The 18,563-nt window shown below is 45.6% G+C and overlaps 1 protein-coding gene across 2 annotated transcripts in view; it reads right to left on the reverse strand.

Annotated features, from left to right (window-relative positions):
- The window catches only part of LOC139931135 (cadherin-4-like), a 200,901-nt gene that overhangs the window by 144,997 nt on the left and 37,341 nt on the right, over window positions 1–18,563 (reverse strand). Inside the window, exon 3 of one of the 2 annotated variants that reach the window (XM_078288160.1) lies at window positions 6,697–6,712. The exons of the other annotated variant lie outside the window; for it this stretch is intronic. Coding sequence (XP_078144286.1) covers window positions 6,697–6,712 — 16 coding nt within the window. The remainder of the gene's footprint in view (window positions 1–6,696; window positions 6,713–18,563) is intronic. 2 annotated transcript variants of the gene reach the window in all.

Here is an 18,563-nt window from a genome sequence, read left to right on the forward strand (position 1 = left end):
GCTCTAACACCAGCAAGCTCCAACTCTCTAATCTAAATATAATTGGAAGGGGAGCACCACTTCCTTAGCAGGGAATATGAGTCTTTATAGCCATCTTCAAATTGAACTCTCCCTGCTGCATATCTGATCAGTGTTGCCGTGAATACAGCTTGTGCTCACAAGGCTGTGATAACATCTGAGGCATCTTTCCACTTTAGTCTGTTTGTGGACAGGCATAGCAGATTGGTTCTTCTTACACCTGTCAATAACATGCATCTTGTACTCAAGCTGTGTGTGGGTATTTAGCAGGATTACACTTACAGCTGATATTAAAATGCGTCTCCAGCATATAGCATTTCCCCTCAGAATATAGGTATTCGAGCTACCTGCCACCTGTTTCATTTGCATGTGCCTCCAGGGTCTGCATGCAAAAGTTTATATACTTGCTATGTGGACTGGAGATGTATTGCATTTACTCTTTGTTGTTAATGTGGCCAAATGCCTCTCTGACCTCTGGAGGTTGTTTGGGTGATGGAATCTTCAGAACATCTCGGGTGCATTTACACCTGGGTTTAAATCATTTCTGCTTTGTCTGAATACAATGCTGAGAGAAGTACCTCCCTGACATTTCAGTCGTCTAAATAAAGAGGCCTACAAAATAGTTATCACACCATCACAATTATAGCCATGTGAGAGCACCGGTGTGTGAATTGCTCTGTGACCCTTATGAGACAGGTGCTAAGATCTTCTGTCAGCGAGCAGGGGATTGTGGGAGCTATAGACAGAGGAAATGGGAATGCAGAGGGAGAATAGCTAGCAAAATGCAGGCTGGGGCTGAGTACAGCTCTATGGCTCCCCCTGATTAAAGACCTTCTGATCACAGCAGGGTGGTTGCTGCTGCCCTGCAGGAGGTGCCCCTCTGTCCTCTGCCCTGCCCTGATACACACACACACACACACACACACGACTACAAACTAGCACACACCCACACACACACACAGTCACATTGGATTCATATGCAGGCCTCTGTCACTGCCTTTGCCTTTGCCTTTACCAGTGCTGCAGGGCGAACTGCTCAGTAAGAAGGGGGATGCGAGGGAGGGAGCGGGACTCGCCCTATTTCAACATCTAGGCAGCTATTAATGACTGTTTACACACTATGTTTGTGTGTATTTTCGAGAACTACATTTGTCCCTCTAAGAAACCCATTTCTTTATTGGAGGTGATATATGAGAGCACGGGGCCCCATCAAAACAAGCCAAAAAAAAAAAGGCATTGCAATCTGCTTGGCTCAGCCCGTCATGTACCTAACCACCAAACCTACCATTTTCCTCACCCACTTCTCTGCTCTCTCTGGAATCAATGACTGTCATGACTCTTTTCACTGGCCTCATAATATCGACATCTGTTGGCCCTTACTTCCTTAGTCACTTCCTCTGGGGAGCTTACTGAGGTATGAGACAGAAAGAGAGACTTAAGAAGAAGAGAGGGAAGGTGAGAGAGAGAGAGAGAGAGAGAGCGAGGAGAGGGGGCTGAGAATTCCTGCTATTTATTTTAAGCAAATAAATGATTTTATTCTTACCTGAGTTGGAGGGAGTCATCAAGGTGGAGGAAAGAGACATGTAAAAGAAAGAGTGACTATTAGGAATACATTCATATATGCATGAATACATAAATAAATGCATACATATGTGTATAATGTAGTCAAAATGCATGCAGTGGCATTCAAATCTGCATATAGGTCTGCCTTATTTTTTTTTTTGCAACCTTTTGTTGCATTGGCAATCAAATGTGTACAGTGGAGCGATGCCTCATGGGATACTGCAAGAGATCAAGCCTTGAGCTTTCTCTCTATTGTTAGGGCTCTCTCACTCACTCACTCACTCACTCACACACACACAAAATTAATAGGGGACTGTCTCACGCCACTCAAAGATTCTTTGAGGGATAACCCTCCAGCGAGCCTCTCCTCCAACAAAATATCTCCATGTCCCCTGCCACAGCCCAACAGTCACGCACCAAAACAGCATAAAGTACTGGTGTGAATAATTTACTATTGGTGATTGTAAGACGCTAGCATAGTGTATGTATTGTGACTTTCTATCATGACAGATTTTTTTGGTTGCCCTATTAGCTGGCAATGGACAGATTGTGATTTACACTGTGCAGCCATGCAGCACTATTCTCAAGCCTGGACAGAGGGCTAATGGAGGCACGCACGCAGCTTTTATTAGCTGTGAAATCCAATGGCATCAAATATTAAACACTTCATTATGGAGCAGTGCTTGTCTTGTTCCACAGAACAGCCACTTAAACCTACAACAGCCAGGAAAAAATAAAGAGAAAAGGAATATGCGATGACAGCAGTAATTACTGGAAATCTATTTTATAAGATGTGTTTGTCGTGGGAAATTGCACCGTGTGTGCTTGCACGTGTGTATGTGCGTGTGTGTGTGTGTGTGCGCATGTGTGCGTGTGTGTGTGTGTGTGTGTGTGTGCGTGTTGTGCAGATTTGTGTGCTTGCACTCATCAGAGTGTCAGGCAGCAACAAGCACCACCATGTCATTTGTTAATAATTAATCCTCATATATCAAAACAACAATCGTTTTCTCAGTGGACACAGTGGAGTGTGTTTAATGAAATTAAATGTTCCCATTACAACTGACATCATGGCCTTCAGCCTCCTGTTGAAGCCTGCCCTAAAGGGCTTATGCCACTTAGTGGGGGGGGGGGGGGGGGGGGGAGTGAGAGAGAGTGAGAGAGAGAGCAAGAGAGCGAGAGAGCGAGAGAGAGAGAGAGAACAATCTAAGAACTCCCAACCATATTACTGAGCCACTGTCCAGGTTGTAAACTTATAAATCCAATTTGTGAATTTTAACCTTATGATTCTTGGGGGACAGATGGAGAAAGACACAGAACCAGGATACATTGCTCTTCTAAGGGAGGGGGGAGTCTCAGTGAAAATGAACAAAGCCTAGAGATGTGAAAGAGATACCAAAGAGTGATGAGCAGGGAGGGAGAGCGTGTGAAATGTAGCGCTAGTCAGATGAAGAGAGAGAGAGATTGGAAAAGACAGAGACCAACACAGAGAAGGTAATGCAGACAGAAAGAAAGTGAGAAAAAGAACAGGCAGACAGAGAGAGAACGAGACAGGGAATGGGAGAGAGGAGCCAGACAGCGCATGAGTGACAGCTTCACCGATGACCTCTGAATGATTTATCCCTGGACATGCTTCTGTCTATCAGAGCATCAGAGGCCATTAACATCAGAGAATACAGTGAATGGGGACTGAGTGGAGCCCTGGCTCATCTATCATTACTTAAAGGTTGACCAGCAGGCCGCAGGGACCGAAGCCCTCACCGTCTACCAAAGCCCTCCTGCCCTACGCTACGCACACATTCCTCCAAGCAACAGTTAGCCGGAGTTAAAGGTCACCTGTTTTTTGGGTTTTCTTTTTGTAAGAATGATCAAACAACTGCACCGTACAACTTTAATCAATACTAATCTGGTCCACCTTGACCACTGTATCACAGAGCCTGAGGAGCTGTATTTGACTTTAAAAAGCACAGGCGCAGCCTCTGAATCCCAAGTGTGATTGATATTCATAGAGGTTCCCTTCTAGCAGGTTCTATTTGTCTGCTACGGTAGGGGTTAAAGTCCACTGCTGAACAAGTGCTGCGAAGAAGTATGAAGAGTTTTCATTTTGCTTGTATTGAGAGGGAGCTGGCATGCAATTACTGTGATTGTTTTATTCATTAATGTACTTTTTATTGAAAATTATTTTACTTCAGTAAGCGCTTTGGCCTTTGGGTCGAGCAAACCGCAGCAGGCTGTGTCAAGATTGAGATCGCAACCCTGGCAGCTTTGGAGCAGCCCGTTGAAAGCCCACTCTTCTGTAAATGTACCAAAGAAGAAAAGCAAGGAAAAACACCACAGAATGATTATAGTTGTGCTGACATCTGCTTATGCTGGTCTCAGCTTTGCGAGAGAATGCACTTACAGTTATGCTCATACATTTTCATCAACCAAATTCAGTGCTAACGGACCATTAAAACAGTAATAGGATAACAGCAATTAAGCCCTGGGCCATGGGAGAGACAGAACTGCTAGAGATAAAAGCGATGAGAGGAGAGAGATACAGATGGAGGGAGAGAGAGAGAGAGAGAGAGAGAGAGAGAGAGAGAGAGAGAGAGAGAGAGAGTAAGAACAGCAGAGTGACACCAAAGGCTAAAGGATAATGTCGTGTTGAGGTAGAGGCCTGAGTTTTAAACCAACCCTGCAGTGCAGGTGGGAGATCCAGAAGGGGGTGGAGTGAAAGAGAGGGATGAGCAGAAGGAGAAAGTGTTTAGGATTCAATTAGCCTTGCCTCTCCTCGTTAGACCGGGCCAGGGTTGACAGCTGGAGGGGAAGGCAGGGAGGCCGACAGGCACATACATCCTTTCTCTGCCGTAGCAGGTGACACCTCAGCCACTTGCAGCATATCAGGAGGAAAACTGTAGACAATAACTAAGGAGGATTATTTACAATTAGCATTACTCTCTATGGAAATGAATGCATCTCTCTGCACATCTGAATGCAAGGCCTGACAGATCTGTAGTTGGGAAAACATATCAATCAGCACAGGCACATAAAAGTTATCTCACTCCACAGCATGTCAAATTATCAGAGTACGATTTCTCTCTTCAGTCCTGGCATCGACTCAGAGAATCAAACCAAAATGTCAGAGCACGATGTTGCTTTTCCTCAGTCTCATACAGCATCAAAATGTTAAGGTCTAACTTTAGACAGCTGAAACTCTCATCGCCTAAGCATGGCTATGATGTGGACGTGGAGAGAAAAGCAGAGAATCGTTGAGGCCGATATTGGAGCCAAAAGACATTGCCAGAGTGTGAATGGTTTGCGGTTAATGCTTTGGTGAACTTTGCACAATAACACCTGGCCTGAAGAGGCAGTGGATTATGATGGTGTACCTCGGTTAATAATTCAGACAGAGCCAATAATGAAGTCATAAACAGGACCATCTCCTGCCCTCAGATCAGTTAGGAGCAGGCAGAGATGGGAACCATTGATTTTCTCCATGGCCCTGGATGTTGTGTGGATCTTGTCTGCAGACTGCCAACTATGTGCATCAATACAGACGTGCCCCGCTTAGCCAATGGCACCCTTCAAAGGGAGGAAGAGGGAGGAGGGAGTCTGTTTGTGTCCAGAGGTGAAAGGGGTCATCTCAGAAGACGTTACTTGCCCCGGTTTTCAGTCGATGAGAAACTGTGTCTCCAAGCCGATAAGGACACGTGTGTGTGTGTGTGTGCGCGTGTGTGTGTCTGAGTGTGTATGCGTGCTGTAGCTGTGTGTAGCTGAAAGTGTGTTTGAGAGAGAGAAAGATTGCGCAATGACAAAGATAACGTGTTCAAAAGCCAGTGTGGGACATATTTGTCTGCGTCGAGCCAAAGATGAAGATGTGGCCTTCTATCTCACCTATGTTGGGAAAATTAGTTTCTGCCGTGTTCCACAGGAATAGAAGTGGACACAAAAACACCATTTACAAGATGAAGATCAGGAAAAATCTGTAAATTACAATAACCAACTTCAGAGCAATCTAGAATCAATCCAGAAATTTGGTCCTCAAATACATCTTTCATGTGTTCATCAGTTGTTATCGAGCCTAGCTACAGTGAACATCAATAGAGTAGGCACATCACTATTTTCCTTGTTAATACCTATCCATTAATTATGTGTATAGATAGGGAGGCTTATCAGGCTAGTGACAAGTTGGAAGAGAGGCCATCGTATATGTGTGTGTGTGTGTGTGTGTGTGTGTGTGTATGTATGGCTTTAGTCTCTCCTGCTGTGTCAGTGAGAGGCTGAACATCTTCCATTAGATCTCTAATAGAGCCCAGCCAGGTAGGAGCGCTGCTGCCTAATCAACCCTGTCACTACACACATCACCACCGCTGTTTATGTTTTCAATTAGGCTCCTCACTGGCCCACATTCCAGTTTGTGTGTGTGTGTGTGTGTGTGTGTGTGTGTGTGTGTGTGTGTGTGTGTGTGTGTGTGTGTGTGTGTGTGAACCTGACAGAGCTTCTCCAGTCAGTTGTGCAGGTTGCTGTGCACGGCACTCAGCAGGTAATCATGGGTCTGTCAGTGACACCCCATCTCTGATGGGCGTTCACCATTAATATTTATGGTGCTCTGCATCAGCCCCATGCCAAGCACTGTCACAGCAATCACCCCAGCTTTTAATAATCCCGTCCAGATCAATTCTGATTAGCATTTCGAGCACTTGGTGGTTCCACCCAGTCATTGTCTGCTGATCTTCTCATTGTTCTCAGAGCTGAAGAGAGAGGGAAGCAGAGGAGCAAAACACACCTGACACCAAGTTAAACCAGGAATGAAATGTTTACCATCTTACAGCCAAAGTAGAGTGAAATTGATGTCTAGGTCTTTAATGAGAAAAAATGAAGGTAGTGGGGTTGAAAACACGAACGAAGAACCCCAACAAACAATGAAAATGGTACGGCCAGTGAAGCGGTCACACGGTAAGACTCATGCCAGCAGGAGACTCAGATGTAAAACCACTAAAAATGTACCTGGGTAGGAATTTGCATGTCTTTGTTGTTGGTATGGGAAGTGACATTTTCTGGCTTTAGAGGTAGGTTTCAGAGGTTCCTGTGAGCTCGGTCTCTTCTCCACCACCGCCGTGGTGCCATTTCATAAACCTTTGTCTGGACTGAGCTCCTTTTGTCTTCTCCAGAAGACAAACCAATCTGCTTATCTCAAACTCCAGAGGGAGCGAAGGCGTTTGTTTCTGCAGATCGAAATAATACGCAGGAGAGGATACTAACCTTCTGAACAACTGAATGGGTTGGAGGAGGCGGATTCTGTGTGTATGTGTGTGTGTGTACCTGTGCGTGTGTGTGTGCATGTGTGTTTGTGTGTTTATGTGTAAGAGAAAGCCTCTGCTGGCCTTAAGGCGGCCCCACAGATGTTATTTGTAGTGACAGCGAGGTTTGTTCTCTCTGCGTTCCTATTTATCACACTGAGCTGATTGTATGGCTGTGGCCAGATCCCGCGGAGAGGACACAATCACCGCCACAACAGATATGCATGAGTAAGCAATACTGCTCTCCGAATTCACAGACACAATCTATCAGCTTGGATCAGCAGTCCTCACCCATAAAAATGAATATAAGCAAAGAGGGGCTGCAGATAATGTAGTGAATATGGAGCATTTGTTTGTTCCTTTTTACAATGTATTATTTATGAGGAATACACTGGAAGGTACGAGGTAAATCTTAAAAGATCATAGACATTCCCTAAGCTCCGAGTAAGAAAAGTCATCTGAAAAACAAACACTGATAGACACACGGTGGCATTCTGGAGGAGAGGAATGGGGGGGAAGAGGCAGGGAGGAGTGGGAAGGAGGGACTCCTTTGGGGAACAAAATGCTCTTTGCGGCTTTAGTGAAAGTAATGACTCACCAAATGGAGCACTTTAAGGAAATTCACACTGAACTCTCTTGGCTCTCTTCCTTTTCCATTCTCGCTCTTCTCTGCTTCGCTCTCACTCCTCACTGCACTGTAACATTGTCTTTTTGCCTCCCCTGAGGAACATCACAAGACTCACAGAAAGCACAGAGAGAACCACTCTCTCCATCCCTTGCTCCCTCATGTCTGCTCACACACACACACACACACACACACATGCACGCGTGTGCACATCCATACACACAAGCGCACACTCACATGTAGTGTAGGTGGCATACACCTGCAAATCCCCAGTGTAATTATTGACCTTTTCACATGAGTCATGTTTCCCGTAAATATCTTTCTTTTGTGCACTTGCTTTTCAACGTGTCTATATGTGTGCTTGTCTCTGTGTCTATATGTGTGTGCATGCATGTGTGTGTGTGTGTGTGTGTGTGTGTGTGTGTGTCTTTATCTCTCTATGTTTCACTGCAGAGCTGACCTTTCCATCCCTGCTCTGTCCCAGATTAGAACTGACACCTCCCTCTGCTACAGACCAAACTGATACACATACTGACACCAACACGCACACACACACATACACACACACTCTCTCAAACATCTACACTGATGCCGACACACACAAGCACACACAGTCAAGACAGAACAAATACAGACAGTATGAATGCAAAGTATACACACACACACACACACACACACACACACACACAGTCAGTCAAATACAGGACAAATACACATGCATGCAGACACATGCACTTGCACATACTGTACTGTACACACTCTTTCACAAATATAGCCACAAAAACGGTGCAGAAAAAGCCAAATGACAAATATATAAGCATGCACATACACACACACACACACACACAGAGTTTTGTACCAACAAAAATGCAAACATGCAAACACACACACACAAGTCTCCCTCTCTGTGGTCTAGACTGGTGTTGGTGGAGGATGTGGCTCTGTCTCAGTGGGAGAGAGACCAGAGAATAAAGCTCAGCCTGAGCTGAGCAACACTCCATTTCACTGATCACTGAGCAGCCTCTCAGCCACTGCCACAGGGGGATAAGCTCACTTACCTGGCCTGGGTGGGTGTGTGTGTGTGCGTGTGTAATGTGTATGTGCACGTGTGTATCTATCTCTGGCTGAGCATGTGTCACATTTTTCTATCTTTCTGTGTGTGTGCGTGTGAAAATACGCGCACATGTGTGTGAGAGGGGCGAGTTCAGTGGGCTGCGGTTGTGCGTCTCTCCACAGCAACAGTTACAGGGTGACCTGCTCCTCGGACGACGGTTCTTGAGCCTGGTCATTTAACCCGAGCGCTGACCCTCATCGCTCATTGCGGTGGTGACAGGAGGGGGACAAAGAAGTCAAAACCTCTGGATCGCCCAAGGTTCAGGGCGATCCAGGGCACAGCCTGCCCTGCGTGACCATCAGATAGGTGTGTGTGTGTGAGTGTGCGCGTGTGTGTGCATGTGTTTAGCAAAACACACATAGAAAGATAAGGAACAGTGATGAAGAGGCAATTCACCGAAGGAAATCTGCTTGCACAGACGCACCTATGTCCCTTTCATCAAAGATACAAGAGCTAGCCATTTTACTGCTGACCTTGTCTTCATGCATTAAAACAGTTTGAGTTAGTCAGGATCTTCTCACTTAAAGTTGCTATGGAGACATACAAAGGACAAAATACCAAAGAAAGAATGGGATGACGAATGACGTTGCCTGCATAGTTGTTGTCTACATATAAATATATATAGTATTTTTGTTTTTTTCATGCTGGCCTTGCTCACTTTATTACTGTGTACTGGTATCCACACACGCAAGTACCAAAGCATGCGTCACCCCCCCCCCACACACACACACACACACACACAGAAATACACATAAACAAAAAACAAACACACGCAGACAAGCACACAGACATACAAACTTGTGCACCCACAAACAAACAAACACACACACACCCACACAAGCATTTTAAATTGCTGTTTTGTTTTTTTTTGGTTTCAATCCCAGCTATTGGTATGAGCAGGAGTCAGTAATGCCATCGGCTGTATCATAAAGCTATTCCCTGCAGAGAGAAAAGAGCTATAGTCAAGGGAAAAAATGGATAAGAACTGTGAATATGTAATATGTATGAAAATGAGACAAACAGAAAGGATCACAATAGAGATAGAGAGGGTCTCAGGGAAAGAGAGAGAGCAAGAGAGAGAGAGAGAGAGAGAGAGAGAGAGAGAGAGAGGAAGAGAGACAGAGGCAGACAGAGAGAGACAGTTAGCCTAGGCTTATGTAGAATGTGCCAGGAGAGTTAACATTTCATGAACTCTTATTGTCACTATGTGAGCAGGTGCTAAGAATAAAACTGGGCTCCTGTGAATATCTTAGAAAAGATCCATATGGGAGACATATTAAAACAGCTGCCTCCAGTGCCTGGTACAAAGCAGGAGGAAGACAGAGGGAATGAAAGAGTGAGGAAGAGTTCACATCTGCCTTAAGTGGAGGTTAGGAATTGATAGAGAAGAAATCCAAAGGGGGGTTCGAGCCAGAGGGTGTGCTGAGCAGTAATCTGAACCCAATAATACCTTGGGATATTTACAACAAGTTTTGCCAATTCTTATTTTAACATCAATATCTACAGCTTACGCTTTTGTATCTCATTTCAGCATCAAAAGTGTGATATCACAACGATTTTTAATCCCCCCGGCAATATATTGAGTTCAGTTAATGACTGTTTAGTATCACTGTCTCGGGAAGCCATAAAGACAGAAAGCAAAGATTAAAAAGAACGGAAGGAAGAAAATGGTGTGACTGATGAGGAGCTTTTATAAACACGCTGATTCATTCATCTGCAGGCGCCGGGAAGCACTTCCTTTGGGAAAGAGGGGTCAAACACATTAGCTCCCTGCATTGAGCGAGTGCAGTGCTTTTAAAGAACTGCTAGTGCCAGGCTGTCAGGGATGCGTCACCTCTGTCTCCTCCCCTGAGTCTCTAAGGACAGAGTGACAGACCTCAGGGGAGCATGCTCAGAGGGAAGGCTAACTGAGCACTTGGTTCGTTCCCGCCTTTATTAAAGCATTCATAAACCTAACATTGCACGTGTGTATTCAGGTGTCGCAAGGCTCCCTCGCATGGCCACACACACTCTCACTATAGTATGTACATAAGGTGTGCAGGGGAGACCAATAATAAAAGCTTGTAAAATGAAGCTGTGGATTCCACGGGGATCTGGAAGTGTGTTTTTTAATTAGCATTGTGTAATCACATAGTGCCTGGCGCTGGGATATTTAGAGTTAATAAACTTTGCATATTACTTTTATGTTTCATGCATTTTTCAGAAATCCCTACAGCCCTGTATCAAAGGCATGGAGGTCTCCCTAATCAGAGCCCAGCCTTTTATGAACACATCAATATTAATACAAAAAAAGTAGCATGGATTAACACGACTTTAATGCCTGCTGATACATGTGGTTTTGTGGTCTGGTATAATTAATGGATAGGATTGTAGTTTATATTGCGTGTTAACTTTCCCCTAAGGAGTCTATGTGAGCCACAGAGTCGATGAATAGTCCCCAGCACTAGTAGAACGGGGTACTGAAGCAAAAACACTTGGAAAGATATGGAGACATCTTAATCATGGTCATCAATTAACATCAAGGTTAATCAACATTCAGATTAGCTTCATTTTGCGGTCCCCGATAATCTCAGCTAGACGCAAGAAGAGCTCGCACTCTCCAATGGAAGGAAACAACTCCTCAAACCGAGATGCAGCATTAGAATGCAAGAACACCTTGTTTACTAAAAAATAAAATACCATGGGCTCATGTGAAACAGTGCAAACAGTGCTAAATGTTTTCGGGTTACCCCACCATCAGTGCAAAAGATCCACCAAAAAGACTCACACCTATACATAGAGTACAAAGACATCACACTGGCCACAGTGGCTGCAGACAAATACCACAAGGAACAGAAGACACAAACAATCAAATGACCATGCATGGATGAGTGACCTTTTTACATGCATCTACACATATATGCATATATACAATTTAACCTAATCTAATCTAATCTAATCTAATCTAATTGAATCTAATAATAATAATATAATATAATAATAATATAATCTTAAACACCAATGCACCAAATGCATCCTGCACGCCCTTTGTGAATGTTATCAGACTGGCTAAAACTGAATTCTAAAGCCATAAATTCACTGATATAGGCCTAAATATAAATATTAATATACAAATCTGAGTTTAAGTAAATAACACCCCCCTCCCACACACACACACACACAAACTGAGTGAGTGAAGCAGAGTGTTGCTGAACGAGGGGTATGCGTGTCCAGGAACTCCCCGGGTAAATAAAGGTTAACAAATCATTCTTCTAGCTCTTCTTTACTGGAGGTTTAAATTTCCCCACTTCCCCTATTTCCCTGGCAGCCAAACAGTCCCACAGTCAGCCTGGCACTTGAATTGGGAGGAATCATTGCGTGAAATGCACACTCCAGCGCCATGCCTCGACACTGAGGCCCTGAGCAGGAAACTGTGTCATTGGTGAAAACCATCCCTTTGCCACGGCCAAGTGAGACAAGGTCCCCAGCGTAAATGCAGATCTCATTTATTACATCTTATTCAAATGTGTCATTATGCCCAATGGGCACTGCACTGTCTGATTCTGGAAGTAGTACATAAATTCATGGGGAGGATTGGATATTGCTTTCAGAATGGCTCTCTGGAGTGGTGTTGGGGCCATACTTGGTGTAGAGAACTTGATTGGAACTGAACAGCTGTTGTTTTTTGTTTTTTTTTCTTCAAGCTTTTAGTTCTCTGTGTGTGTGTGTGTGTGTGTGTGTGTATGTGTGTGTGTGTGTGTGCGCGTGTGTGTGTGTGTGTGTGCGTGTGTGTGCGAGAGTGTGGGTGCGCGCGCGAGCATGTGCATACGTGTATGTGGGCCCACACACCAGGAAGAATCCAGAGTAATTAATATTTCCATCACAGCATCTGTGAGCTCCTTAAAAACCTGACAGGCCCAGACGAGGTCACGGCACTAAACTTTATGTCACTTCCCATTTCCCCTGTAACAGGTTTGCGGGCAATGTTATCACAAGGCCTCTGGAGCTCAAATGGACTTGTATAATCAGTTGGCTAAAATGATTTGGGAAATTGCCTTTTTTTATTAGAAACACTCCATTACATCCTGATATAAATACATTAACTGTATGAAAGGTGCTAATGTTTCCCCCATCCTCGCTCTCCTCTCGGCGCCCTCCTGACTCCCCCCCGCCGCTGCCTCTTCTAGCCAGGGCATTTTGGAAAATAGCACGCGTGTGAAATTTATTGGATGCGTTGACACCCCGTGCCTTGGCTGGGTTGGTGGCTAAATGAAAAGGTATGAAATTAAACAAATTAATTCTGCTCTTTGACTGGCTGACAGCCTCGGCGCCTGTCACTGCAGCTTAGTGTGATGCTGCGAGGGGGAAAGCGTGGGGCGGGAGGGGAAGGGAGGGGTTGGAGGTGAGGGGGGTGGAAGATGAGAGAGTCCTGTGGTGAGGAAGCCAAGCCTGGACGTCAACTGTCAGGCCTGGACACGACGCTCAGCAGGCCTGAGGGAGACCAGCGGTGCAAAGGGGGAGGTTGGAGATAGAGGAGGAAGGAGAGAAAGGAAAGTGGAAGAGAATGAGAGAGAGAAACAAAGATAGAGACAGATAGAAATAGATAGCGTGGCTAGAGGGAGCTGAAAAAAGTGGGAGAAGAAGAAGGAGGAGAGAGGGAGGGAAAGGGTGTGTGGGGGGGGGTACCCTCAAAGTGTTGAAGCAGTTGAAATTTATTGCAAATAACTGCTCCTGATGCTCCGCCGTTTCAATTTCACACAACACAATTCCACAGCTCTGGAGCAAATGTGTCCCTGTCAGCATCGCTTAGGCTTCCGCTCCTCTCTGCCTCACACCTCTGCCCCTCCCTCTGCCTTCTCCTCCTTCTCCTTCACCTCCTCTCTCCACCTCTCTGACTCTCTCTCTCTTCACCCCAACACCCCCCCCCCCCCCACCCCGCACCCCCACCCCACCCCCATCTCACCTTTTATCCCTCCCATCTCTTTTTAATGTTCTTTTTAAATGGTGAGGCCACTGCAGACAGACATAGATAGAGAGAGGTGGGAAATGGGCAATGGGGAAGCGAAGGGGAAAAGACAATAGAGAAGTAGAACAAAAGGGAGAGGGAGAGATAGAGAAGGAGACAGGGAGACAGGGGGAGACGAAGAGAGAGGGGGAAGAGTAGCTTATAGAACGGGTGAAAAAAAGTTAACTTTCCATGGACTTTTCTTGTCACTAAGAGACGGAGAAAAAAAAAAGAGAGAGGGGGAGAAAGCCACATCTTGATTGCGCCGGCCAATATGCAGACCAGTGTTGAAGCAGAAATGAGATGTGCAGCAACCAGAGGAAGCCTATTAAAGTGTTGGTAATGAAAGACTCGCTGTTCATTAGTGGGCTGACACCAAACTGTCCTTTATTTAAGGTTCTGACACAAAACACTCACTGCAGTCCCGTTCCTACACCCTCACCACAGTGGAAGAGGCGGGTTGGAGGGATGGAGAGATAAAGGGATGGAGGGAGGGTTGGGAAGAATCTCATTCATTTGGGCCATGTTTTGAATTATTTATCGCTAAAATGAGGAGCAGCTCTGGGCCCATAATGAGGTGCAGGCCACTGTTTGGAAGACTCCGTTACTTTCATCTTCCACAGTCAAAAGACCCCTTATCCTGGCCAAAAAATTGCCAAATAAATGCTTCTGTGTGACTATCGCTCTCGCTCTCTCACATATTCACACACAAATGTACATACACACAAGTGTGCGCACACACACACACACACATTGATAAAGACCCCACAGCACAACTAAGCCGTATCAGTCAACGCTGATGCTCTTCCCCACAGTTATCATCATCGGGATGAGAATCAGCAGCGCTTGGTACGCGGTGCACCACAGTTGGATTAGCACTGTAGGCTTCAGCAGCGCCGTCGCCACCAGTGGCGGCAGAGGCAGCCGAGTATCTGAGTGGCAGAGAGAATCAGGCGGGGAATCAGCCTGAGAGACGGGCGTCGAGGCAGAGAGAGGAGTGGCAAAGACAAGGAGGGAGAGAAGAGAGAGCGCAAGAGAGAGCTCCACTCAGTCTGCAGTGGTTTGATAAGCGTCATTATTTCATTATCGCTCCCTGGGCCTAGTCCTGAGCTGGCACACACAGGCACACACGTATGCACATCTGTGCAAGCGCGCACACACACACATACACTTACAATATACACACAATAAAAGATAGAGAGAGGGGGAGAAGCAGAGAAAGAGAGAGAATGCAGATTAAGGAAATTTTAATGAGGAGGGATAAGGAAAACAGGCAGCAAAGCACTTATCAGAGAGGTTAGGGCTGAAACTGAGAGAGAGAAACAGTTGTACTACTTTTAAACACTAGCCCATTGATTTGACCATGTTTCAACAAGGTCTGTGTTAACATTTGAGTCGTCCACCTCTTGGTAACCTCCCCCACACACACACACCCCTCCGACACATGTATACAGACACACAGCATGACATGTGTCAACGATCCCGACAGAGCCCCGGTCGCACCTGCCTGGATGGCATAAAAGTGGCATTTTCTGCCTGCCTGAGCCATCTTCTCCTGACCTACCGACAGGCTCAGCCCCTGGGCCTGGCACCTACACACGGCCCTGCAGTGGGTGTGACAGCCACATGTACGTAAGCAGGCAACACACATGGACACCGAACGGCAACCTCAAAATGACTAAAATAATTTGTTTCAGGATCAACATTTGATTTCTGTCCCTGTAGCGTGAGTTAAATTGGCAATTGTTAGGATGGATTACTTGCGTCGTAGTTTAGCACGTAGCCTGTGTCACACGGACAGGTCCTGTTTTTTTTTTTTTTTTAAGTTAAATGGAAGAGTCAGGAGGTCATGAAAGGGACACGTCAGGATCATGCCAGTCACCCACAAGTGACAGATCAGGGACAGGCAAGGACCACACTACCTGACATGTTTGGGGCATGTCAAAACACTGGGATGACAACAGATGTGGATTCAGCGATGCATATTAAGAGTAAGACTACACACTGACAGGTATGTAGCGCAACAAGAAACTTACGCACACACAGGTGCACACACAAACACACACACACACACGCACGCACGCAAACACCCGCACAAAAGCACTAACAGCAACAAAAATGCGAATGCAAATGCCAGCTCTTTCCTTGCTGGACATGACACCTGACACACATGATGTGAGACGCAGCAGTCATGAAGGATGTGCTGTCAGCTAAATGCACTCACTTCCTGCTTAACTCAGTGCAGATGGTTAATAGAGCAGAGAGTGGGTGATGAGGGGGGGTAGACGGGGTGGAGGATGGACTCTTTCTTCACGAAACAATTGCGCTTGAATGACAAGGTGGAAGTGTGGCCGAGAACTGTCAGGTGTGCGTATGCATTAGTGTGTGGGCAGTTATGAAGACAGGCATGTTTAAATAACAGGAAAGAAGCACAGTTGGGAGCAGACTGTGCGAATGACACAGTAATAGCTTTGACATTTTTGCAATTACATTTTTATGTAGCTCTACAAAGTGCCAGGTACAAAGGGGCGAGGAGCTGCGAAGAGAAAGGAAGAAACGTAAAAACACTCCCCTCGGAGATAAAATACAGAAATGTTCCCGTTAAAGTAAAAACACTCAGAAAACTGACAATAATTAATATTGTTAAAATAGAGTTTGTGTGGGTGCGCGTGTTTCAGAATGAGCCTTCGAGTCCTTCTCTCCTGAGTGACCCGGCTTCCTCTCTGTGTCCCTGGGGCAGGTAGAGCTCAGGAGAGGGGGTTGGCGGTGCTTGGCAGGAACCATGCGGCCATGCTTCAGCCCTTCATACTTCATTAGCGTCTCCTGCTAACTGCAGACCCGCCCCTCCCTCTCTACCTCCATCCCGACATTGTTCATCGCCACAGGCTCCTGGGGAACCGGCGCTCCCTCAGCGATGTCCAGCACAGGGAAAGGCATGTGTGTGCATATATATGTGTGTAAGAGGAAAGGGGCGTGTGTGTGTGTGTGTGTTGCATGTTATTGTACCCCACTCATTCTTATGTATCCAAGGTCGGCCTTGATCGGCCCTTATCCCCCGTATCTCTCTCTTGCTTTTCTTCATTCTTCAATCTCACTGCAACGTGCTGCACACCTTAAGTCAGAGGTGTGAAAGGTGGGGAGATGCATCATGCCTGAGCCAGCGAATCAGACAGCTCGGGATTTCACACACAACCACTCCACCGCACACAGAGGGTAAAGCCATCACTCACATACTTGGGGTTTGGGGTATATTTTTTAAAGCATACATGCCTATTCACACACACACAAACACACACACACTCATCCCCAAACACATATACATTGTACCAAGATATTCACATAGGTGCATATGTACATACGGACACACAGAGTCACACACACACACACAGACACACACACACACACACACACGTAACAGCTCTCCTGCTGCTTTTGCCCTGCTAAAAGCAGCAGGTGCACACATACACCTATATATAAACCAGGAGAAAAATGAGTAAGTGGTTGGGCTTTGCAGACCAGGCTCTGTGACCCTATTAGCAGGTATGTGCCCTTCCACCTCCCTCTTCCACTCTCCGTCCCTCAATCCCTCATTCTCTCCCTCCACCTACCCCATCCTTCACTCCAGTTTCACAGAAAGCCCTTGACTGGCCAACATGGAGAGAGCTTGTGCCACAAACACAGCTGGATTAGTAGCACTGAGAGAGAGAGTAGAGAGAGAGAGAGAGAGAGAGAGAGAGAGAGAGAGAGAGAGAGAGCTGATGCAGTAGCAGCTCATCTTCGTGAGGTGAAGACATAACAACCATTACATAGATAATGAAAAAGCATAACATTTTTTTGTATTTAAAAGAAAGAGAAAAAAAAATACAAAAATGTTAAACAAAGCAACAAAAACATGCTTCAAGAGGCCGTAGTTGTTCAGTCTGCATACTGTTTAGTTTGTTATGCACTTGACAGTAAATGCCTCTATAGATTTTTGAATGATGTTTTTCTTTTTGAATGGCAGGTAGTCTGACCTGCTGATATTTCTATTCCACGCTGAATTTCCTGGATAAACAGGTTTTTAAGGGTAAATCCACGAGGAAATACGTCTCCAAATGGGGCATCATGTATCTATTTATGTGTGGAAATCACATTTACACCAGCAAATTGGGAGAAACTCAACTGCTATCTCATATTGATTGGATCTAGCGTAACGATTTTCCAGACCCAACTGAGCTTCAAAGGGCTGAGTGAGGTGCTGATAATTGAATGAAGTTACCTATTCCCCTCTTCCTACACAGGAGACAAAGGAAGCACAATCTACAGGAGTTGAGGCCTTGGAGCATTTCCTCACAAAGAATAGATCGCAACTGTATGCTGCTATCTCCCATGCTTCCTCCCAGTTGAAGCATTTGCAGTATTGTAAATACAAGGCATGTTGCAATGTCCCCTGTCTTACTACAAATGTTTTCAAAACACAGCTAAAGCCAAAACCCCATTCTCATGGCTCTGAAAACTGGAATATTCCTTGTGGTTCATACCAGACCTTTCCCAGTGCTTCGAACCATGGGAAGAGAATAAAGACACTCACATTTTAAGAGTAGAAAAAAGAAACAATCCCCACCACATGTCCCTGTGCCCCAAGAGGAAGTGGTCATGTTGGTTCCTCTATCACATCCACACAGCGCAGAACATTTCCCATGGTCCCTCCAGGAAAACTGCACACCCACACGGTCACACTGTAATTACTGTGGGGTGGAAAACATGGTCAGAAAAACAAATGTTTACTTGCCACGTTAGGTGACTGCCACCAGGGATTCATGTGCGCGGACTGTAAAACGCAAGGTATTAATTCAAAACATCCGGTTTACCTTTAAAAGCTAGTACCAACACTGTGGGACTTATGCCAAGGCCTTGTCACTGAGATAGATCTGTGATTACTGTATAAAGGAGACCAAGGAGGCTTTCGTCATGGGAACAAGGAACAGACACAGAGGGAAG

This window comes from Centroberyx gerrardi, chromosome 14 (assembly GCF_048128805.1).
Source record: "Centroberyx gerrardi isolate f3 chromosome 14, fCenGer3.hap1.cur.20231027, whole genome shotgun sequence".
NCBI lineage: Eukaryota > Metazoa > Chordata > Actinopteri > Beryciformes > Berycidae > Centroberyx > Centroberyx gerrardi.